General features: G+C 52.1%; 3 protein-coding genes across 4 annotated transcripts; 1 reads left to right on the forward strand and 2 right to left on the reverse strand.

The window, feature by feature from the left end:
* Positions 1 to 1,533: 1,533 nt before the first annotated feature.
* Twnk (twinkle mtDNA helicase) lies at positions 1,534 to 7,842 on the reverse strand. Its single transcript, XM_027407199.2, is given in 6 exon segments — positions 1,534 to 2,338; positions 2,341 to 2,611; positions 4,071 to 4,212; positions 4,446 to 4,553; positions 4,905 to 5,145; positions 6,263 to 7,842. Coding segments are annotated over 6 exon segments (2,058 nt in total). The 5' UTR covers positions 7,509 to 7,842; the 3' UTR covers positions 1,534 to 2,288.
* A 179-nt stretch (positions 7,843 to 8,021) lies between these two features.
* Mrpl43 (mitochondrial ribosomal protein L43) lies at positions 8,022 to 9,169 on the forward strand. The gene is made up of 3 exons (XM_027407208.2): positions 8,022 to 8,187; positions 8,284 to 8,390; positions 8,512 to 9,169. The coding sequence occupies exons 1-3, from the start codon at positions 8,057 to 8,059 to the stop codon at positions 8,751 to 8,753; spliced, it is 480 nt and encodes a 159-aa protein (XP_027263009.1). The 5' UTR covers positions 8,022 to 8,056; the 3' UTR covers positions 8,754 to 9,169.
* Positions 9,170 to 12,388: 3,219 nt separating this feature from the next.
* Sema4g (semaphorin 4G) lies at positions 12,389 to 23,017 on the reverse strand. Of its 2 annotated transcripts, none has more exons than XM_035441810.1 (14): positions 22,518 to 23,017; positions 22,276 to 22,424; positions 21,990 to 22,052; positions 18,746 to 18,844; positions 18,543 to 18,636; positions 18,297 to 18,410; positions 17,929 to 18,092; positions 17,687 to 17,856; positions 17,292 to 17,436; positions 16,970 to 17,192; positions 16,622 to 16,737; positions 16,360 to 16,520; positions 16,147 to 16,208; positions 12,389 to 13,799 (listed from the first exon to the last, which is right to left on the reverse strand). In XM_035441810.1, exons 1-14 carry the CDS (start codon positions 22,639 to 22,641, stop codon positions 12,979 to 12,981), a joined length of 2,505 nt encoding a protein of 834 aa, XP_035297701.1. In that variant the 5' UTR covers positions 22,642 to 23,017; the 3' UTR covers positions 12,389 to 12,978. The 2 variants fall into 2 exon arrangements, with proteins under 2 accessions (XP_035297701.1, XP_035297700.1); XM_035441809.1 differs by having other exon boundaries at positions 16,147 to 16,215; positions 16,352 to 16,520.
* Between the last annotated feature and the right edge of the window lie 387 nt (positions 23,018 to 23,404).

Consider the following 23,404-nt stretch of genomic DNA (forward strand, 5'->3'; position numbering starts at 1 on the left):
TGGAATTGTCTCATCCCAGGTGATTTGCCTTAAGCCACTTTCTTTGAACACGTTCATGGCTCCTAGAGACTGTATGCAGGATATAGGGACTGACTGGCCTCTTCCGGCCTCCTAGGCTCCTCAACATACTTTGTGCTAGATCTTGCTGTGGGAAGTTTAAGGCAGGTATGGAGTGGAAGGTATTTGTGTAAGGGGTGTGTTAGTTTCCCCTCCTCATTCTGGTTTGTGCTGTGTGGGGGTGTCTGCTAGGAGGGTGGAGCAACACAAACAGGCAAACCTGTATCTATTTCTCTATGCTGATTGTACAGCCCTCATAAACTCCAAATTGGAAACTTGGGTTTTCTGAGACCGTATCAGGCATTTTAGGGAGAGTAGAATATGGAGTTCATGCCCTTCTAGGTAGAAATGGCCTTGTTCTCTACATCTGGAAGGCATGGCTGCCTTAAATATTTCAGACCCTGGATGAGGCCCCGAGCAGCCAACTGCTGGGAATGATTAGTGCAGGATTAGAGAGGCCTGGCTCCAGCCAGTCTGGGAGAGACCCCCAAGAAGGCAAACCCTGGAGGAGCTACCCCCACCCCTAGGCTCTTCCCCAACAACAACAGCTTACAAAAATTTGTTTCAGCTCTTTATGGCTAGAGTTCTCAGAAACCCTGGACTCTTCCCTCTGTCTCTAAAAGCTTGCTCTTGGGTTGCCGTGAAAAGGTTGCTCCTCTTCTAGGGAATAAAAACATGTCCCTGTTACCTGCAGCAGAGGCTTCCAGCACCCCCAATCTGAACATCTTGAAACTGGTACTTGAAAGCATCAGAGAAAGTTAGATAAAAAGGTCATTTAGCAATCTGCCTGGCAGTCTGTGGGTCATTTTTTTTTACAGTCTTCTGTAGTGCTTGTTAAACCCAGGCATTCACATCCCATCTCAGACTCCAGAGCTGCAAACATGTAAAGGCAGGGGGGAGAGAGAAGCCCCTAAACTCCCAGTTTCCAACAAATTCCCAGGACTTCTACCACATAGGAAGAAATGGGGGTTACCAAAAGGAAATGGATAAGGGTAGAGGATTAGAGATGAGAAACTGATGGGATTTTTGAGGAGCTGACAGGGTTTTGAGGAGCTCAGGCTATCCTTGAGTTGTGTAGCTTCCTGCCTCTACCTCCCAGGTGCAGGAATTAAAGGCATCCACCACCACACCCAGCTAGGGCTGACTCTTGAGTCTACACTGAGAAACATGAATGGCTCACCTCACAGGGGAAGAGGGACAGCTGGTCAGGCAAGGTCTGGGAATGTGACCCATTGACCCACACCTGTCAGGAGTTTTATGGAGTCTTCAGGTAAGGTAACACACCACCCTATCACCCCTTACGCCAAGGAAAGGTCTATCTTCAGGGCATGGGCTGTGAAGACCCTGTACTTCTCCCTGCTGTCTGATGGGCTGGAAGTGGGAAATGAAAGGCCAAAGTGAAGGAAAGGATCCATTTCTGAGAGGAAATCCAGTTAGCGTGGGGAGACATCTGGTGGACAAATAAGAAAAAGCACAGAAACAAAGGCAACGTTTCATTCAAACTGGAAAAGGCTCTAAAAGAGTCCTAACTCCAGCGTCAGAGGCAGCATAAAATGGAATCGGTATCCAGGGGGCAGGCACTGTGGGCTCACAGCTTCTTTCCAAGGTTCTATGGCGATGCAATACGGTGGAAGGAAGCTCCCACTTCTGAGGTCCTGAGAGTACCGGCATAAGCACCCAGGATCAGTTCCAACAGGTACAGCTACCTTACAAAGCCTGGCTCTACACAACAGAGAGCAGAGGCTTGGTGCCCCCGAATGCCTAAACTTGGGAGTTTCAGCAAGAAGCCTCCTGTTGTATGACAGTTCTGGGGCCTGCCCTCACTGTCTGTCTGACCTGCTCATTCCCACCTCAGGTTTTAGTCCTTCTTCAGACATTCACAAGGCCCACACTCCTAGTTCTCACATGCCTTTGTCCTTTTCAGACTGCTTAATGAAAACTAGTCCGTGAGCAGTCTCACACTGTTCACTTCGTTCCTTTCACCAAAATGCTGGTTCTTTGGAAACAGACCTTGTCTTTTCAGTGCTGTGTGTGTGCATATATATAAAAACTATAAAGAAAACCCAGCATTTACAGCTGCTGAATTCAATTTTCTCACCATGGAACCCAGCCCAAGGCTGGGAAGGTTCCCTATCTCAGAACTATATGGAAGAACAGCCCTAGCAGAAGGCCAAGGGTCTGTGTTAACCTGATCCATCAAGCTCATTTTAGCAAGCAGCTATGCACAGCTTTCACCTTGAGGACTTGGAGGTATCTGGCTGGTAGGAGCTGGGGTCCCGGCTAAGCAAGTCTCAGAGTTCTGGTGCCCAGCAGCACCCTTTTTGCCAGAAGAGGACTTTTTGGCCACTAGTCCATTGTCATCCTTGATCTTCTTGAGGCGGGCTTTGCTCTTCGGTGGGATGGAGAAGGTAAGGGAACTCTTGTTGAACTCAAGTGGGAAGACACCTACATCTCCATCAAAGCGATTCTTGGACACCTGCAGATACCGCTTCCCCGGCCCAGTCACTAGCTTCCTATCCTGCAGGATCAGAACGTTGTCTGCTTCTTGGCTTGCCTACAGGAGAGAGGGCAGGAGAAAAGACATATGAGTGAAAGGAAGGTTGAGGGCTCAGAGAGGAGTGGCAAGAATGGGAAAAGATGGGGGTTAAGAGCACTGCCTGCTCTTTCAGAGGACCCAGGTTCAATTCCCAGCACCTACATGGCAGCTCAAAGCCATCTGTAATGCTAGTCCCAGGAAATCCAATGCCTTCTTCTGGCCTCCGAGGGCACCAATATGCATGCAATGTAAAGATACACATGCAGGCAAAACACATTAAAACAATTTTTGGGGGGTGGGGGGGTGGTTTCGAGACAGGGTTTCTCTGTGGCTTTGGAGGCTGTCCTGGAACTAGCTCTTATAGACCAGGCTGGTCTTGAACTCACAGAGATCCACCTGCCTCTGCCTCCTGAGTGCTGGGACTAAAGGCGTGCGCCACCACCACCTGGCTTAAACAATTTTTTAAACTTTATTATTTAATTTTATGTGCACTGGTGTTTTGCCTGTATATATGTGTTAGGATGCCAGATCCCCTGAAACTGGAGTTACAGACAGTTGTGAGCTGCCAGGTGGGTGCTGGGAATCAAACTCAGTCCTCTGGAAGAGCAGTCAGTACACTTATCCACTGAGCCATCTCTCTAGCCCCTAAATAAAATTAAAAAAAAAAAAAAAGGGAAAAGGGAAAAGTACCCCTCATCACCAGGCTCTTTAAACAACTAGTCACAGTTGATGCTAGAGCTGCCGGATCCCCCAGCTTCGTAACCAGTTTGCCACTGTCTCAGACTCTGTGCTGCTCTTTCTGCTTGCAGCGCAAGCTGAAAGGCCTAGAGCAAGACGGTCTAGAGTGGATCATCCTGCCTCCCCAGCTTCTTCTTACCATTCATGTATCACTCCACTAAGGACCCATTTTCTCATCCCCTAAAGAAAGTACCACCAATTTTTTTTTTAAACTTCTGCATTATTCTTGTCCCATGTTTGTTCCAAAGCAATATATTTTTGCTCCTAAACCTGAATGCCCCTTGCCTAGCTCAGGCCTGACATGTAAAAGAGATTTAGCACACCAGTGGAGGCTCTGGAACGGCGCTGGTCCTGTGGCCCAGAAGGCCTTCCCATTTATATGATGATCTGACACTTACTGTCTGGAAACCTCAGTGTAACTTTTTTTGGTGCATCCACTGGGAAGTCTCCCCAGCCATCACAGGGTGGCTCAGGTCACCCCCAATGCCTTGTACTGCCTATCATAGCTCTCATCCCACTGAGCTGCAATTATGACCTCACTCTTTTCTCCACCAACAAATGCGAGCTCCCTTGCATTCCTGGATCCTGCATTCCTCATGCCGTGGCCCCAGAACCACTGCCTCCTGCCTTTTCTCCTGCTTCTTCAGGGCAGTCACGAGGATCTAAGGCTGAATGAAGACTGTTTCTAGTTACGCCTGTCTCTAGCTTTCAAAGCTTGAGTGCCTGAAAGCCGACTCACTTTGGCTGAGCCAAAAATGGATGCTGTCTGCAGTTCCTTGTCATCATCCTCCTTCCGTGGGTGAATAACCAGAGTCACATGGCAGCTATTGTCTGTAGCGAACTTCCGAAAGGCTCCAACGATGTAGTCTTGAGCTGCGATCCTGCAACAGTGAGATTCAGCAATAAAAGGTTTTTAAGTGAAACATACACAAACTCTTGAGTCAGTCACTCCACACTAACTATCCCAGCCACCTTCTACTTAAGAGTTCACACTCAGGTCCCTGGACAACGTCCCACTGCCACGAACTCTCGGAAAATAACAGTACTATGGATGTACTTAGAGGCCAGCTTCATGAGATGACAAGTGTGTTTGAGTTAGACAAGAAGAATTCACCTGTCGGTAGAGAACTGTTCATGACCCATCATGAACTGCAAGTTGTCAATGACTACATGACAGACGTCATAGACGTAGACAGCATGTTGCATTGTGTCTATTACAGACCTGGAAAAGAGAAGCAGTGATTTAAATAGTCAACTACAAGCAACCCCAGGACTCTGCAGGGAGAAGAGCTTGCATCCCGAAAACACTGACATCATCTGCTCTTCTGACTTCCCACGTTTTGGAAACCATGAGCCTGTCTAAAGACACCTAGAAGGTACTCTCACTGGAGCCAGAAAGGGAATAAAAAATACGATGTGTTTCGATCTCTCAACAATGAAAGTAAAGGCCAGGCCCAGCATTCTGAAGGCAGAGCCTGGTCTACATGGTGAGTTCCAGCTACCTAGAGAGACTGCCTCAAATAAATAAATTTAAAAATATTTTTAGAAAGTAACTGGTCTTTGAAAATCTTACCTGATACTCTGTTGTCCATGGAAAGTCATGAAATAGAGAGGCAGGTCCTCAAAGCGATCTGCCCACTCTTCATACTTGTCCAGTTGCTCTTCCAGCCGTGTCACAGCAAACTGAGTCAGCATGACCCGGGCTAGTCTCACATTGCTGATCTCAAAGCTACCCCACAGTGTGTTCACCCCTTGGGTACATAAATCCAGGGCATACTCACTGATGAATGTTGTCTTTCCACTGCCTGTAGGTCCTGTAGGGGGATAGACACAGCTCTGGGTTAAGAGGAGAGTCTAGTCCTCGAACCAAGATTCTGGTAAAAGTTGGGAAGGGAAGCCTCCTTTTTTGTTTTTTCCCTTCCAGACAGGGTTCTCTGTGTAGCTTGTTCTGTAGACCAGGCTGGCCTTAAACTCAGAGAGATCCTCCTGCCTCTGCCTCCCAAGTGCTGGGATTAAAGGCACCTGGCGAAGCCTCCTTTTAACACTGCCAGTGCGGGGCTGGAGAGATTCAGCAGTACTTAAAAGTACTTGTTGCTTTTGTAGAAGACTTAGATTTGATTCCCAGCACGCACATGATGGCTTACAACCAGCTGTAAGTCCAGTTCCAAGGGATACGATCGCTTCTGGCCTCTGAAGGCACCAGGCACATATGCTGTGCACATACACATATGCAGATAAAACATTCATCTAAATAAATAAATCTAAAAAACAATAATTGAATACAGCCAGTGGCCAAAACCCACATACTTTTGTTGCCTTATTGTCTAACCCTTTACCCAAAACAGCAACCCCCCAATCCCCCCACCCCCAAGACAGTGTTTCTCTGTATTAACAACTGTCATTGTCCTGGAACTCTCTTTGTAGATCAGGCTGGCCTCAAAATCAGAGATCTGCTTTGTCTCTGCCTCCTGAGTACTGGGGTAAAACTGTAATTTAAAAAAAAAAAAAATCTATTTATTTTATTTTATTTGCATTGGTGTTTTGAGGGCATGCATGTCTGTGTGAGGGTGTCAGACTTGTAGTTACAGACAGCTGTCAGCTGCCATGTAGGTGCTGGGAATTGAACCAGGTCCTCTGGAAGAGCAGTCAGTGTGTTCTTAACCACTGAGCCATCTCTCCAGCTCCAAAACCATAATTAAAAACAAACATTATTTTATTAGTGTAGCTGTTTTATCTGCGTGCATGCCTGGTGTCCTTAGAGGTCAGAAGAGGGTATCAGCTCCCACTGGAACTGGAGCTACAGACAGTTGTGAGCCATTATGTGGGTGCTAGGAATTAACTCCAGTGCTCTGCAAGCGAAGCAGCCTTTGCTCTTTCTTAACCACTAAACCATCTCTCCAGCTCCTAAACAGTGATTTCCTAAAGAGTCACCTGTAAAGACTGTCAGCTCGCCCTTCCGATGCCCCTTCAGCAGACGATTGAGGTCTGGGAAACGACTCCAACGGACACCAGCTGCTTGCTCCACATTTGATAGCTCTCCTAGAACCTCCTCACGGAGCTGGCGGAAAGACACAATAGACTTGTGCCAGGCGGGGAGGGCAGTGCGAAGAATACGAGGAAGACTTAAGCCTTGGTTCAAGGCCTCCAGGGGACGGGGTTGTTGGTTACCAGGCCTCACCAAAGAGCATCGCTTGGGGTTGAGTTTTCGGGCAAACAGTTTGGCGGCCTCCCAAGACCGAAGGTCATCTCCTAGCCAGAACACAATCCGTCGGAACTGTTCAAGGTAAGGGAGTAACGCCGGGGGCAAGCAGACCGTTCCTCGGGGTAGGGAAAGGGTGGGCAGCCCCGTGGACTGGCTCAAGGCCAGGCTGTCCAGTTCACGACTTGTCAGGACCACCTCAGCATCTCGCCGGCTGATCAGTGGTAATCCAAATAGGTTGTGGTAGGCACCAGGCCGGGGAATGGTGGTCTCCACATACTGTACTTCGTTCCCCTGACCTTCAGCCCCTAGCAGCTTCAGGCCACGCAATCCTGAGCCTCCCGGGGTGAACCAAGGGAAGACCAAACTTCGAGTAGATCGAAGATAGCGGACACTGAACCTCCTGAGTGTGTCATCTGTCACCTTGCTAAGGCCAAACATCACACGAGCCAGCTTGGCCTCCTCAGCGTCAGGCAGCTCCCAAAGGGGTACAGCCCTGTTCCAGATTCTCAGGACCTCCTCCCTGTTCTCAGCTTCTGGGCCCTCAGTAAGGAGGACTCCCTCTCGCGCTCCATCCCCTCGTCCCTCCACACTGGCCTGGAAGTCTTCCCAGCTCCCTTCTGCTAGGCTAGTCATGCAGAGAAAGTGTCCTGTGGTTTTGTCAATGAAGAGGCAGAAGGAGGTGGTAGAATCCTTCTTCTGATTGTTGAAGTCTGAGGACCCCACAAAGGGGCTTGGTGCTCGAAGACAACTGTGGCCATCCTGGAACGGTATCCCATGCGCCCGTAAATACTGGCGGATTTCGGCAGTAGTCACAGGCGACACCGGCACCTCGAGGGCCGGGAGCGCTTCCTTCCTGTACCTTCTGCGCGGGGGGCCTGGGGTCAAGCTTCGGGGCAGGCCCCTGCGACCCACCCACTCCCCTCGCAGTGGCAGCAAGATCCGGACGGGATAGGCGCATCGGAGCAGGAGCCACATGCCTGACGGCGCGGGGCGCCTCTGCCGCGAGCACGTTTAGTGTCTGGTTTGCTGCCTTCACCCGGGCTCTCCTCCTCAAGCTTCTCCTCCCTGACGAGCACCGTTCCTCATGCCCGTCGCTGCCTAAACGCTGCTGCTTCGCATCTCTGCGCGTCTACGCGACCGCCTGCAGGTCCCTCAGAGTCTCTCTCCGCCAGCTCACCTCGAGGACCCTCTGCTCACCTCTAGCACCCCTCCACGGGCTCTCCTCGCCCCCCGCACCGCCGCAGCCCTCGGCATCCCGCCTGGGCCCAGCCGCAGGCGCCCTCCTCGGCTCCCAGCGCTCACTGGGACCCCCCCGCCCCCCGCACACCCGGAGGTCACGAGCCGAGGCCCGGCCGCCTCGCTGCCTCCCGGGCGCCGCCTCTCCGCTCTACCCTTCAGTCGGCAGCGTGGGTCGCCCGCACGCGCCACTCGCTGTGACCTCGGAAGCAAAACTCTCCGGGGAGCCCGCGAACCCGGAGCCGGAAGTCGCCGGTTAGTCCCGCCCCGCTCTCCGCCCGGTAGCCATGACTGCGCGCGGGACTCCGAGCCGCTTCCTGACGAGCGTCCTCCACAACGGGCTGGGCCGCTACGTGCAGCAGCTGCAGCGCCTCAGCCTCAGCCTCAGCCGGGATGCGCCCTCGTCCCGCGGAGCCAGGTGAGGCCGGCGGAAGCGGGAGGACCGGGGCTGAGGGGGAGGGAATGGAAGGGACCGGGTCCGGGTCACCGCAGTCACCTTCGCTGGGCCCGGCAGGGAGTTCGTGGAGCGCGAGGTGACCGACTTCGCCCGACGGAACCCAGGGGTCGTCGTCTACGTGAACCCGCGGCCGTGCGCCGTGCCCAGAGTGGTGGCGGAGTACCGTGAGTGGGGCCGCGGGAGGGCGCGACCCCGGGACCCCGCGACCCCGGCTCGCCCGCCGGGTGGCCTCGGCTGGTTTGAGCCCGGGCTTGCCGCTCATTCCTTCCCTCGTCCCTCCGCCAGTTAACGGGACGGTGCGCGAGGAAAATGTCAACAGCAAGTCGGTGGCGGAGATCGCGTCGCTGGTGCAGAAGCTGGCAGACCAGTCCGGTTTGGATGTGATCCGCATCCGCAAGCCCTTCCACACGGACAGCCCGAGCATCCAGGGCCAGTGGCACCCCTTCACCAACAGACCGGCGGCCCGCCGCGGCCTGCGGCCCCGAGAACGCGAGGACCCCGCTCCAGCTTTGGTACAGGCACAGTAAAGAACCAGCCTTGGGTCGCGAACGCGATGAAATTGGTCCCTCCTTTGGGATGCCAACCTCAGGCAAACAGTTGGAGCCCACCATCGGGGGCGTAGCCCGGGATAAAGAAGAGCTGGCTGCGGTTGCCCCGCTGCTAGGTACTGTGTGACCTTGTGAATACCCTCGTTCCGATCCACTTGGCCTCTTTGCAGGCTGAGATGCGAGAAGGCCTCCAGGTGCTGTACAGGGTCCTTGTTTTCTGGAATCCAAATAATACTGATTTCAAAACACAGTGAAGCGTCTGCACGCCGCCTTTGAAGAACTCGTGCTGTCTCGTTGCCCTTGCTGTGGCCTGGCATTGGGCAAGGCACCTTGTATCTGTGAGTGTGTGTGTGCAGATGAGAAAACTGAAGTCATTAAATTTACCTGAGACTGCATTTGAAGGTTTGTTTATTTATCGTGTGTGTGAGTGTTTGTATGTCTGTGCACTGGGTGCATGCAGTACCCCTGGAGGCCAGAAGGTGGAAGGTCCCAGGAAGTGGAGTTACAGACAGATGTAAGCCACCTTGTAGGTTCTGGGAATTGAACCTAGATCTTCTGCAAGCAGCCAATGCGCTACCTGAGCCATTTCTCAGTCCCTTAAGGTCATGCTTCAAAAATGTGGCTTTTTTTCAAGACAGAGTCTCACTATGTGGCTCTGGTTGTTCTGAAACTCTCTCTGTAGAACAGGCTGGCCTCAGACTCACAGAGACCCACCTGCCTCTGCCTCCCGAGTGCTGTGACTAATAGCACCACTGTGCCCACTCAAAAGGTGTGCATCATATTTTAAGCATAAGCCCTTTTTTTTTTTTTTAAGTTTTTCGAGACATGTTTCTCTGTATTACTTTGGAGGTTGTCCTGGAACTCGATCTGTAGACCAGGCTGGCCTCGAACTCACAGAGATCCACCTGCCTCCGCCTCCCAAGTGCTGGAATTAAAGGTGTGTGCCACCAACACCCGGCCCCTATTTTAATTCTAAAACCAGAAACAACATAAATACTTTCAGTGGTTAATGTCAAAGGCAGAGCAGGTTCAGAAAACAAAGCTTGATGTAGTCCTAACTACATTCCTACCCCAAAATTGTTTGTACAGAAATGAGCCCATATCTTCCCCTGGATCAAGGAGTGCTGAATAACTTGTTAGGGATGAGCACAAGGGCTGGCAAGAAGTGTCTTCCAGGCTTAAACAAGGCAGGGACTAGAGACATGGTTCAAGGAGTTAAGAGCATTTTCTGCCCCTCCAGAGGGCGCAAGCTCAATTCCCAGCACCCACATGGTAACTTACAACCGTCTGTAACTCTAGTTCCAGGGGATCTGACTTTCCTGGTCTCTGAGGGCATCAGACACGCAGGTGGTACACAGGCTGCATACAGACAAAACACCCAAATAAAGTGGGGGGTGGGCAGGGAAGGGAAAGGCCTCGGTGTGGTGGTACAGCTTTTAATCACCAGCACTCATAAGGCAGAAGCAGCCAGATAGATGAGTTCAAGGCCAGCCTAGTCTACATCAGAGGGTCCCAGACTAGCCAGGGCTACATAGTGAGACCAAGTCTTTAGAAAAGAAAAGGGCAGGGCTGGCGAGTGAGGAAAGGCGATCACTGACATCCTGAGTTGTTCTCTGACCTGTGCTAGTGCACACGAACAAGCTGGGTGTGGTGTGTATCTGTAGTCCTCACATCTAGGAGGCTGAGACAAGGAGGGACATTTTAACCAGGAGCTTGTCCAGCCTGAGCAACACTGAGATTCCTACCTGAAAAGATAAAGCCAGAGGAAAACAGTAGCTAGGTCTCTTAACTTAGGAGTTATTGAGCTGCTGTGATTCTGTCAACCTCACCATCAAAGACTAATATGAGCCTTAGCCAATGGCCCCTGTGCCTGCCCAGCTCAATGAGAGCAGGAGCGGAGGATCTCATTTGCTTATGTAAATATTTTTATGGGGAGCAAAGCCAACCTAAGATGAGGAAATCTCTGCAGCACCTTCTCCATCAGCCAGAAACCCGTCCCTGGTAAAGCCAGTCTAGAGCAAGCAGATACTCAAAGCTGTGGGGAAAGAGGGCTTTTATTAACCAACATGAGAAGGAGCAGAGTCCAGGCTCCCCATCCCAACCCAGGCCTGTCCCACCCACCTAGGTGATGAGTGGGGGCATTCCTGAAGAAGTACAGCCATTCTCACAATAAATACATTCATTGTGGGGTGGAGGCGGGAGAGGTTAGGGTGAAGGGCAGTAAAAACTCGTGGGGTTCCACGTTCTCAGCTACAAAAATAACAGTCATCCTCACCCAAGGGGATGGGAGAGCTCAGTCAGGGTTGATTGTCCCGTATGGGCCTGGAGACATCTGAGGCCTTGGACCTTGAAAGTGCCCTGGTGAGGTAGGACAGGATGGGGGCCAAGCACCCAGACTCCCAGCCTCTGCCCTTTGCATAGTTCCAAGAACGGGCTTCATGTGCCAGGTGAGATAGCCGATCACTTCCCCCTGCTCTGGTCTAGGAGAAGCAATTGCTTGGTCCCTAAAAGAGGGAGGCTGGCTCATTGAGTGCAGTGTTGGTCACTTGTCCTAGTTTTGTGAGGACAGCTAAATGGCAGGGGAAATCTCCCTTTGAAATATCCATGGACCAAACCTAGTAGACACAGGTCTGACTGAGGAAGCACAGGGAGGTTCCAAATGTGCATGGAAGGGTGGGGGATGTAAGCAGAGGTGGGTATGTTTCCACATATGCATGGGGGGGGGTGAGCAGGAGATATGGGTGTGTTTCCACATATGCATGGGGGGGTGAGCAGGAGATATGGGCGTGTTTCCACATATGCATGGGGGGGTGAGCAGGAGATGTGGGCGTGTTTCCACATATGCATGGGGGGGTGAGCAGGAGATGTGGGCGTGTTTCCACATATGCATGGGGGGGGTGAGCAGGAGATGTGGGCGTGTTTCCACATATGCATGGGGGGTGTGAGCAGGAGATGTGGGTATGTTTCTACATATGCATGGGGGGTGTGAGCAGGAGATATGGGTGTGTTTCCACATATGCATGGGGGGGCATGGGCGTGTTTCCACATATGCATGGGGGGGTGAGCAGGAGATATGGGCGTGTTTCCACATATGCATGGGGGGGTGAGCAGGAGATGTGGGCGTGTTTCCACATATGCATGGGGGGGGTGAGCAGGAGATGTGGGCGTGTTTCCACATATGCATGGGGGGTGTGAGCAGGAGATGTGGGTATGTTTCTACATATGCATGGGGGGTGTGAGCAGGAGATATGGGTGTGTTTCCACATATGCATGGGGGGGTGAGCAGGAGATGTGGGCGTGTTTCCACATATGCATGGGGGGGGTGAGCAGGAGATGTGGGCGTGTTTCCACATATGCATGGGGGGTGTGAGCAGGAGATGTGGGTATGTTTCTACATATGCATGGGGGGTGTGAGCAGGAGATATGGGTGTGTTTCCACATATGCATGGGGGGGAACACACAACACATGCCTGGAGCGCTGGCACTCAGCGTGTGAATGAGAGGAGAGGAGCCAGTAGGCTGACTCACGAGGGCTACACAGGAAGGGAGAAGAGGGGAGGGTGTTTCTTACCTCCCAGGCTGGCCTATTCCCAGTCTTCTTGCCAAAGGGTTACCACATGGGGCTGGGACTGGAAAGAGGACTAGACAGGAGGGTGACAATTGGGAGGGTGCCCCGGATCTGGGAGGAATGAAACTAGGATGCACCAGGAGGAGGAGGAGGGACACTGCAGCCCAGCTGATAAACATTCTTCCATGTGCACATGTGAATGTAAGCAGGACTCAGGTGGCTGGTAGAGAGAGGTCTTGTCTGAATTCATGACTACCCAGCACACAGAGCTGTGCAGAGCGTGGTGACATTGAGGCCATCTGGACCTGCAGAGCCCTACCTGAGAAGAGAGGAAGGGTGGGCAGCTAATGGGATAAGAAGACAGTCCTCTCCTCCCGAGCTTTTAGGTTAAGGGCTAGAAACTGGGTCTGGGTTTGCAGAGTACTTGGTCCTGAGGGAGCACCTACCTTTGAGGAGCACCGGTGGGCCTGGGCTGCTCACACGTGTGCCTTGGAGACTGGAGAGGGGGTTTTGGCTAACCAGGACTCTGGCCAGCCCTACAGAGACATCAAAAAGTTGGAAGAGGGGAATGGAGTTGGGAGCATGAAGGAGGGTGGCTGTGTTGGGGAGGCAGAGCATTTGTTTGGGAAGCTAGGCTCAGACAGAGCTCTCATCTAGCTGCTCTACAAGCTGTGTGTGCTTCCTCTTCTCCAGGATGCGGCTGAGCTCCTCTGCAAAGGAGCAGGGTCCTGCTGGCACGCCATTGTTGCTCTGCCTCAGGAGCACATAACTGTTGCCATTCATCCTCCGGAGCCGGCTGGGCAGTGCCACCAACCCATTGGTCAGCTCAGCCGGGGGTGGGAGTGGGGGTGGAGGGGGTGGGGCTGGGGCTCCTTCCCCAGGGATGATCTGGAGGCAGCCACTCTCCAGGCCCCCAGCCCCCTCCCCATCATCACCTTCATCCTCCTCTCCAGGACACTGGCCTGAGACTGTCTGCAGCTGCACGGCTGAGCCCCCTGCCCGGCCTAATGAGTATTTTCGCCTTCGACCTCGTCTGCCTCCCTTCAGACATGCCACATAGAGGAGGGAAGATGCCAGGATGAGGCAGAGGCCACCGAGTATAGCAATGGCTACCACGTAGAACAACCTCATGTCACGTGCCAGCTGTGCCCCTGGCATGGCAGGGGCTTGTGGAGCCGGGGCAGGGGTGGCTGGCCGGACTGTGAGGCTGTAGGAAGCCAGAAGCATACGGAGACCATTCTCCTCAGCATAGCAGCCGTAATTGCCACTGTGCTCCAGCTGTGTGTCTGTTACCAGCAGCCCATCCACTCCCACTCGGTAGCCATCCTGCCCGTCACTCAGGCTCTTGCTCCCATTGAGTAGCCACAAAGCTCGGGCCAGGTTAGATGGCTGGTCACAAGGCAGGAGGACATCATCACCCCGGAGCACAGAGCGGGTCTTCAGTGGTGGTGGCGGTCCTGGGGAGGATGGGAGAAGAAAGGTCAGTATCATCTGCCCATCCCAGACAACACTGGAAATGCAAGACAGACTGTAGACAGCTAAATTCTTGGCACCAGGCGCCACGTCTAGAATCGGTGACAGCTAAGCAAGCCTGCTAGTGCATGCTTCCCAGGGTGCACACTGGCCCTTCCTAGGAAGCAGGCAGTGTCTTGGGCCTTTTCTTCCCTAAGCTTCTCTTCCCTGTGGTTTCAGTTCCTACCAAGGTCTCCCTTTCCAGAACACTAGACCTGAATGTTTGCCATGTGCTGGGAATCTCACCAAGGCCAAAAGCTTATTCATCAACCACCTGGTCCTTTCTTTGCATTGCAGCCACCAGCTGCCCAGCGCTGTTCATCAGGACCCGGGAATCTCCCTCACCTCTCTTCTTCATGTCTACCCTCATGAGACTCTCAGACCTGTTCGCTTCTCTCCTTCCATGGCTGCCTGCCCTCTAGGGCCCTCATTCGGTGTCTGTTCTTTGCTACTATAGCTGATCCCTTGAAAACACAAATCTAGACTGAGGAGAGAGGTCAGTGAGTATAGGTGTTTGCTGCCAAGCTTGACAACCTGAGTTCAATCCCTGGGACTCACATGTAGGGGAAAACCGACTCCCCTAAGATATCTCTCCTTTTCTTTTCTTTTCTTTTCTTCCAAGACAGGGTTTCTCTGTGGCTTTGGAGGCTGTCCTGAAACTCACTCTGGAGACCAGGCTGGTCTCGAACTCACAGAGATCCACCTGCCTCTGCCTCCCGAGTGCTGGGATTAAAGGTGTGTGCCACCAACGCCCAGCTCCCCTAAGATATCTTACAAGTGGACATCCACATCCCACACATGCTTGTGAGCAAACTACATATAGTTTAAAATTTTTAATACTGGGGCTGGAGAGATGGCTCAATGGTTAGGAGCACTTGTTGCCCTTGCTGCCGAGGACCTGAGTTTGGTACCAGCATCCACATGCTGGCTCATGAACACCCATAACTTCAGTTCCAGAGAAGGAAATACTCTTCCAACGTCCCCAGGCATCAGGCATGCACATAGTACACATAGATACATGCAGGAAAATGCACTCATAAAATATTTTTAAATGTTTACTAAGCCAGGCAGTGGTGGTGCACACCTTTAATGCCAGCACTCAGGAGGCAGAGGCAGGAGGATCTGAGTTCTGAGTTTGAGGTCAACCTGGTCTACAGAGTGAGTTCCAGGTCAGCCAGGGCTACACAGAGAAACCCTGACTTGAAAACCAAATAAATAAATAAACAGCAAAAACCTTTTAATGATATGAATCTGATCAGATTATTCCTTGGTGTAAAACTCTTCAGAGGTTTCCTGTTGCTTTTCATATAAGGACCCAAACTGTCCACATGCCCTGCTCACCTCTCCAATCTTTTCCTCCCAAGCTCTCTCTTCCCACTGACCCTGCTGTTTGAGTGTCATTGCCCTACTCATGGCCTCCAGCCCCTGCTTGGTTAGCTTGCAGATGGCACGGTTTCAATCAAAAGCATAAGCTTGAATCCAACTGCTTCAAGCAGGGTTAACTCTGATCCTGCCACCTCATAGCTGGGTAACCATGGACAGTTTCCTCATATTCCCCATGCCTCAGAGGGGTTGTCTCTCATGGGGATGACAATGATGCCTTTCATGTAGAGTGCTGTGAGCATAGACACATGGATGTATTTAGATCAGTGCTTGGCACGTCTCAGCTCTGATTACTGACTTTTTTTTTATTCCTTGTGATATCAGTTTTGCCACATGATCTTTCTTTGGAGAAAAACACATCACCATTCTGTACCTCACTGTAGTTGCAACTACTAATAATTATAGTTATTGTATTTACATTCCCCCACCACTTAGGCATATACTTTATTTATTTATTTATTTTGATATTTTGAGACAGGACTTCTCTGTGTAACCGCTCTGGCTGTCCTGGAACTAGCTCTGTAGATTAGGCTGGCTTTGAACCCACAGAGATTCACCTGCCTCTGCCTCCCGAGTGCTGGGATTAAAGGCGTGCGCCACCACTGCCCGGCCAGGCATACACTTTAGATGTGATCATAAAACCCTAACTAACTCACTAACTCTCCACCCCCATCTCTCTCTGTCTGTCTCTGTCTGTGTGTGTGTTGCTAGAGAGTAAACCCACATGTCAGGCAAGAAGAGCTCTCTGCCAATGAGTTTCACCCCCAACTGTCTCCAAGTCTCAAGCCTGTTTCCTCGTTTACAGTTTATTTGGCAAATAAATATCCATCGAGCACTCACCCTGTTCTGGGTCATCCTCACCAAAACCACACAAACACAGCCACTCAGAAATGGATGAATTCCACTTACCCATACCCCTGCTGCCCTCGCAGCCTCGATTTCCTCTTTCTACGTCCTGTATCAGTGCTGTCCTGGAACAGGAAATCAAGATTCATGAACAAGAAGAAATACACAGCAGGATTACCAATAACAACAGCTCACATCCCTTATGGGTCGGTGGGCTTTTGTTCTCCATTGAGGGCACATGTACCCCAGCCCTACTTCCAACCTCTACCCTGGGACCTGTTGGCTATGGTGGTGGCCACCATGCAGGCATGGGTGCTGGAGTCCCAGCCACAGTAGGGGTCCCGTGCCAGGATGCAGTCGTAGCAGGAGCGGTAGCGTGAACAGCTGGACAGAGGAAACTGGATGACTCCACTAGCAGCCCCCACATAGAGGCTGTGCTGGAACCAGAGTGCAGTCGGTCAGTAACCTCCCCCTGCCTCTACCCAGCCTCCCCAGTCCCCTTCTCTGTTAGCATACTGAGACCAGAAGTCAGGGCTACCTGCATGGGAGAGATGACTAGATTGTCCACAGACTGGGGCTCCCTGAACACTTGCATCTCTTCGATAATGTGCATCCCAGAGCTCAGGACTACGGCCTTGTGGATCCAGCCATCAGCTGATGTAGAATGGACAAAAGTCAGAACCCAACAGTGTGATATGTCCTCAGCACCCCACAGGAGGCCTAATGGAGACAGCTCAGGAATCGTAAGGTTAGAGACAAGGAATCAGCCACCAGCAGTGGTCCCTCAGGACACGGGGCACCCCAGGCCAATGTGGCAGGAACTACTGTGTTCAGATGCATTGATAACCAAGGCCATTAGGGAATCAGGGATTTGGGTCAGAAGCACCTGTGCCCAGAAAGAGCAGGTCATAGGTGGGTCCAGCAGGTGTGCTGACGTGTGTTCCCGTGAGATGTGTGTAGCGTACATTGCGCTTCAGCAGCAGGGGCCGCCCACGCGTGGGCACCACAGGCCGAGCCATCAGCGGGTGCAACTTCACAAAGTCCAGGACCGGGGATGGCAAGTCTTGGGATGAGTTGTAGCCTCGGCTGCGCAATGAATCTGTGATGCACTGGGTTGGGGGGTGGGTGGTGAGCCTCAGGACTCCTCCACCTTCCTCCCCTCCCAGGGCTTTGTCCACTCAGCACAGGCTCCAGGCCTGAGTGCTCACCGAGCCAGGCCGGGGTTCGGGCACCCCACCCTCATAGCGGCCCCATCGCCGGGCACCATCCTGGTACTCCATGAAGGGGCCTGTGAAGACAGCCTGCATCTCAGCCAGGTCATAGCGGCAGATGGCTGAAGCCTCCAGGGTCTTCCTAGGAATGGGGCACAGGGAAGGACTTACTCACTCTAAATGGAGCCTGCCCCCAATCCTCGCTCCATCTGGAGCTACTGTTACCACGGTCCAGCTCCACCTTAGGCCTATGGGATCACAACGCCCTCTGGCCCTGGGATAGCTTGACATGGCTTGACACTTCATTTTATACCCAGCCTTCTCCCCAGCATCGCGGCTTCAGCACTTAGCTTTCTTCAGTTCCTTTCCTTTCCCAGCACGCCTGAGCTTACCACTGTGTTGTCAGTGTGAAGACTGCATAGAAGTGTGTGTGGGCCGATGTATCGGCGTCCAGGCTGCAGACGCCACGTAGTGTCTCGTACTGTGGGATGTGACAGATGAGACGAGCCTTCAGGAAGGACGTCCACTTCTTCTGCAGGATCTTTTTCCCTCCCAGATCTCCCTGAGGAGGCAGGACACAGGGTCAGGGTCAGAGGTCGGGCCTCTCCCCGTACCCTCACTTCATCATATGCACCTTGCACACACGGGCTACTCTAGCCACACGGTGGCTGCTGCGGCTCTGCGTGAAGCTGCTAGAACCTTCTTCACGTTCCATGAAGAAGTAGTAAATCTTGTCATCGTCACCCACGGCACTGGCCTTGCTCTCCCGCACCAGCACAGAGAATACAAACTCAGCATCTGTGGGGTGAGTATTTGGGTGGCTTATGAAACAGGCTGAGACCTCGCCCTCAGCCATGCCCCACCCCTCCCTCCATATTACACGGGAGAGTAATGGACAGGCTCACCTGGAGACTTGGGAATGGGCTGCTCATCTGCCCAAGGGAGTAACAATAAGAAACAGACCCCCCCCCGCCCCGTTATCCTGTGCAACCTCCTCCTAACCATTGAGCCAGTGCATGGGTGCCTCCTCAGTTCTCAGAGAGTGCGGGTGGCGGCTCCGGCGGATGTCAGGAATGCTCCGGAATTCATACCGTGTAGCTGTGTAGAGTCCTCCATCTGAGGCAGGAGACACATGTCATGGACAATAGGGAACATGACGTGCATAAATGGCAAATCCTAACAACAAGATCCACACTGAGATCGGAGCACTCTTGTGGAGGAAGACGGGCAGCAGGAGTGCCTGCTCACCGATGATGAGGCCTGTGAAGCCACGGGCGGGGTCATAAGGACATTTCTCCTTTCCCTCCTCCAAGCTAGTAGGCAAGACGAAGGCCTCAGCGTCCTGGAGAACGAGGGTCCCAGTCAGTCAATGGTCCCGAAGACGGGCAAGGGCTGCGGCCCAGGTCAGGTCGTCTGGGGTTAGCAGTCAGGGCTGGGGCAGGGATACTCACAATGGCCGCACAGAGGGGCTGAAAGGCGTGGGTCCCACATGCATAAAAGTGGGTGGCATTGAGCCGCTGCAGGAACCGCACGTGGTTGAAACACTCCGTCTGTGGACAAAGGGAGGCAGTGATGTAAGTCCTCGGCCTGGATATACGCCACCTCTATTAGTCTAGCTTTGCGGTCTGATTCTTGCCCCCCCACCTACAGGACATACTTTCCAAGACGCCTCCGATTACCTGACCCCACTCTGCCAGCTTCTCCTAAGTCTGTTTCTGCAGTCCCCTCCACCTACCCTTCAGGAGCCATTGCCACTTAAAGACAGAGAAACATTTCAGGACAATGACAGTGTGACATGAGCTTAAACATTATTATTATTTTTTTTATGAGACAGAGTTTCTCTGTGTAAACAAGTCCTGGCTAACCTCGTACTCACTCCGTAGACCAGGCTGGCCTTGAACTCACAGAGATCTGCCTGCCTCTGTCTCTCAAGTGCTGGGATTAAAGGTCTGTGCCAACATCACCCAGCCCAAGAGTTACTTTTAGCAGTGCCCCTCCCTAATCCTGAAGCTCCCACAAATCTCACTCTCTTGCTCGCTATGTCCAAGAGCAAGCTCCCATCCTTCCTGACCCAAATCCTCCCTCTGAAACCTGTTTATCCAGTCCTTCCCACCACAACCTGCATCCACCTTGCTCTGCTCCAGGAGCATCTTTGCTCCCGCCCACTCTCTCACCGCCACGTTCAGTCCCTCCCCACGTTCACTGTGCCAAGAGGTTCTTGAACCCGGGCCCCTTCACCATTCTCGTCCAGTACAAATCATCATCACCTCTTTCTTGGACAACTCTAGTGGCCTCCCACCCCCTTCCAGCCTGCTATGCATCTGTTTACTCAGTGAGGGATACTCCAGAAGTAAATTCAAACAGCACAAGGGGGTCTATTGTCAACAGCCTCTCATGTATTCCTGTCTCCCTGTGAGGAAGCCTGCAAAGGGGGCCGCAGACACCATGTCAGAAGTTTCTGTCCAGAGATCCATCTGTCAGCACCCTCTTGCTCCAATGAAATCCACTTCCTAAAGCACCACAGGTGTAAACAGACCATCGCGAGGCCGCACCTCCTGATGCTCCCACGTGCCCCTGGGTTTGCTCCAACCGCTCACTCCATCTCCAGCCACACTGGCTTTCTCTGCCCCCCTCAGGTGCCCTAAGTTCTCCTCCATCATCCTCCTGTCCGTTACCCAGAGTTTGAATCCATGGAGGACTCCTCTCTCCACTTACTCTGTTACCTGCTGCAGCCATCATGTCTGTTCCTTGTCAGCCTGCTCAGGCCTTCTTTCTAAACCCTAGGATGCCCCAAACTTTCCACTCTTCTTCCTGTCTCTAGACTCAGTCTATTTTAATCCATCTGGCACGTGGGATGAGACAAACATTCCTAGAGTAGCTCTTAGGACGGAGAAAGGGCAGTTTGGGAAGAATTCCGTAGTCAGATGAGCTTGGGAAGTGGACACATCTATCTCGACCAGGTGACTTCTCAGAGCCTTAAGGGTGTCACTGTGCACTGTGAGATGGGAATGTTGCCCTCTGCAAACATACTGGACCACTCAGTTCCTCCTTTGAAAATGACTGTCCTTCAGGACGATGCTTTGGGACACGCTCTGACACTTTGCTGCCCAAAGTCGTCTGGGGACCAGAGACAGCATCTTCAGACGGCTTTCTAGAAATATCTTGGGCCCTTTCCAGACCTACTGATCTGGAACCTATGACTCATGTATGAGGGCCTCTAAGGCATCAAACAGTACGGCTGTCATTGTCACAATAAAGCCCAAACCCTGCGTTGGGCATTTATGACACTTTGTGATCTAGGTTCTCCTGCCCCACAAGCTCTGTTTATTAACCACAATGCACTGAGGCAGCCTCTGACAGACAGTTCTAGAGGGGCACAGCACACTCATTGAGTCAGAATCTCTAGGTTGATGGACCTTGAGCTATTTCTCGCTTTTGTTTTGAGACAAAATCTCATATAGCCCAGGCTAGACTCAAACTTGTTTGGGGCCAAGACTTTCTTTGAACTCCTAATCCTTTCATTGTCTTCATAGGGCTGTCTTCATAGGCATGCACCACGACGATGCCCAGTGTGAATGTGTACTCTGTGTGTGTGTGTGTGTGTGTGTGTGTGTGCTTATACACAGGCAAATGCTACCATAACTGGCTTGGAATGTGTTAGGGTTTTTTTTTTTCTTTTGTATCTACTTATTTCATGTGTGTATGTGTATGCCTGTGCTATGGTACACATTGGAAAGAAGATCAGAAGATAACCTGTCTCTCCTTTCACTGTTCGGTTCGTCAAGCTTGGTGGCAAGCACCTTAACCTGCTGAGCCACGTCGCTGGTCCAAGAATGTATATTCTGTTCTTTTGGTTTTTCGAGACAGGGTTTCTCTGTGGCTTTCGAGCCTATCCTGGAACTAGCTCTTGTAGACCAGGCTGGTCTCAAACTCACAGAGATCCAACTGTCTCTGCCTCCCGAGTGCTAGGATTAAAGGCGTGCGCCACCAACGCCCAGCAAGAATGTATATTCTTAAAAAGATCTCTAGCTAGGTGTGGTGGTGCACACCTTTAATACCAGTACTTGGGAGGCAGAGGCAAGCAAATCTCTATGAGTTTGAGGCCAGCCTGGTCTACATACTAAAAGTCCAGGTCAGCCAAGGCTACATAGTGAGACCCTGTATCAAAAAACAAAACAAAACATAACAAAAAACAAAACAAAACTCCAAAATCGGTAAATAAATACAGAAATAAATACAGAAAACTCTGCAAATGGCTGTTACATAGCCAGATATGATCCCCCTCCCAGCAGACAGCCTGCTTTTTAGCTAGAAAGGACTAATGCTTGGCTAAGGTCCCTCCATGAACACCAGGTACTTGGACTAGTGTTCCAGCAAAGTCTCATTTTTCCTATCTGTGAGATGGAGATAATAATGCATCATAAGGTTGTTTTAGAATTAGATCTGGTTGTTACTTATTAGCAGCTACTTATTGTTACGATGATAATTTGAGATCCGACCCCCGGGGGTGGGGATTAAGATACTGTGACAAGCCAGGCGACATGGTCACCCCAAGGCCTGCCTTTCCTAATGTTCACTGTGGTTGTGTATAGTTGGCTGCTCATCTGTACCTCTCCATCTGTGTCCCTCCCAGTTCTGGGACCCCTGCCTGGTTGAGGAGGAAGAAAGAAGAGCTGGGGACAGCTGATCACATACCTGGTTGTTTTTCCCTTTCTGGTGACACTTGCTCTGCATCTCTGGGGAGGCCTCCCAGTGGATCTAGTGAGAATAGAGGAACAGACTGCAATACTGACCTCAATATCCACCACCCAGAGGATCACACAGTGGGGCTCCAGAGTGCGGGGGAAACTGGAGTGGGGTGAATTTGAGAAGGGGCTCTGGGCTGGAAAGGGCCGTGCTGCTCAGAGGCTGGAAGGCTGGGAAAGCCTCCAGGTAACTGAGGTCCCAGGGGGCTGAAGACCCCATGGTTGCCAGGGCTGACCTGTTTGTGAGCCCCATCTCCTATGTCACGGGCACTGAGAGAGAACAGGGCACCTCGAGCTCCCACCAGCAGCCTTTCGGAAGCGTCCTCCAGCAGGAGTGTGGAATAGTTCTGAGCTTGGCCCTTGAAGTGCCGGATCTGGGAGAGCTCTGGGAATAAGAGTGGCAGAGAGCCGTCTGTGGGGGGCTACTTCCTGTCTGCAGATCTGGCAGACATAGCCTTGCAAGGTTGGGGAATCTAACCTCCATAGGAGATGGTTGTCCGTGGGGTGGCATCTAGCTCTCGGGATGGTCTCCGCAGCGAGGGTCCAGGGACTGCTGTTACTGTGAGGAAACTGAAGAGGAGGGGCCAGAGCCTCCCCCACATCTTCCTGGGTAAGTTCAGTCCAACAGGACCCCAAAGGCAGCTGGGGCCAGAGTCACAGGACTGGAGGGGAAGAGCAATCACTGGGGTCAAAGTCCAGGCTGTGATCACATGGAAGGTTAGGGGTCATGAGGCCATGGGGATCAGGTAGTCATGGGGCCATGGAGGATCCTGGAATGGGGGAGACATGGAGCCACAAGGTTGTGTGGCCATGGAATCACAGCTCAGAAGTCAGAGGGATGGATGGGCGGGTCACGTGTCTTTCAGCATCAAAGGCAAATTCCATGGAGAGTGGGCTTTGGAGGGTCCCAGCAAAGTTGTAGGTGACTGAAGGGGTCACCTTTCCCCAACCGAGGGTATGGGGGGAAGTTCCAGTTTCTCTCCGTTTTCTGGAGGAAAAAAAAGCAAACAAAAACAAAATCAAAATCCCTCTGATGGAAAGCCCTTTGATCTGTGTGTGGGTGGAAGATGGTTGGCATTACCCAGACTTCAGGGGCCCTGAAAGACAGAGGGAGGCCCGACATCCAAAGAACTCCCTCATCAAGGCAGTCTCAGACATTCTGTCCATTTCTGCTCTGCTAAAGAAGGCTGTGGTGAACTTACTGTCTTTATAAGACCCTAGACTAGCTTTAACCTATCTATACCCATGGTAACAGCCCTTGCCCAGTCAGAACACTGCTTGGGGCCATCTAGGTAGAGCATTGGTTCTTAGATTGGCCTGTTCCTCCAGCAGTACTGCCTGCGGGGGTGCCTTCTGCAGGAAGGC

The sequence above is a fragment of the Cricetulus griseus genome, chromosome 3 (genome assembly GCF_003668045.3).
Source record: "Cricetulus griseus strain 17A/GY chromosome 3, alternate assembly CriGri-PICRH-1.0, whole genome shotgun sequence".
NCBI classification, from domain to species: domain Eukaryota; kingdom Metazoa; phylum Chordata; class Mammalia; order Rodentia; family Cricetidae; genus Cricetulus; species Cricetulus griseus.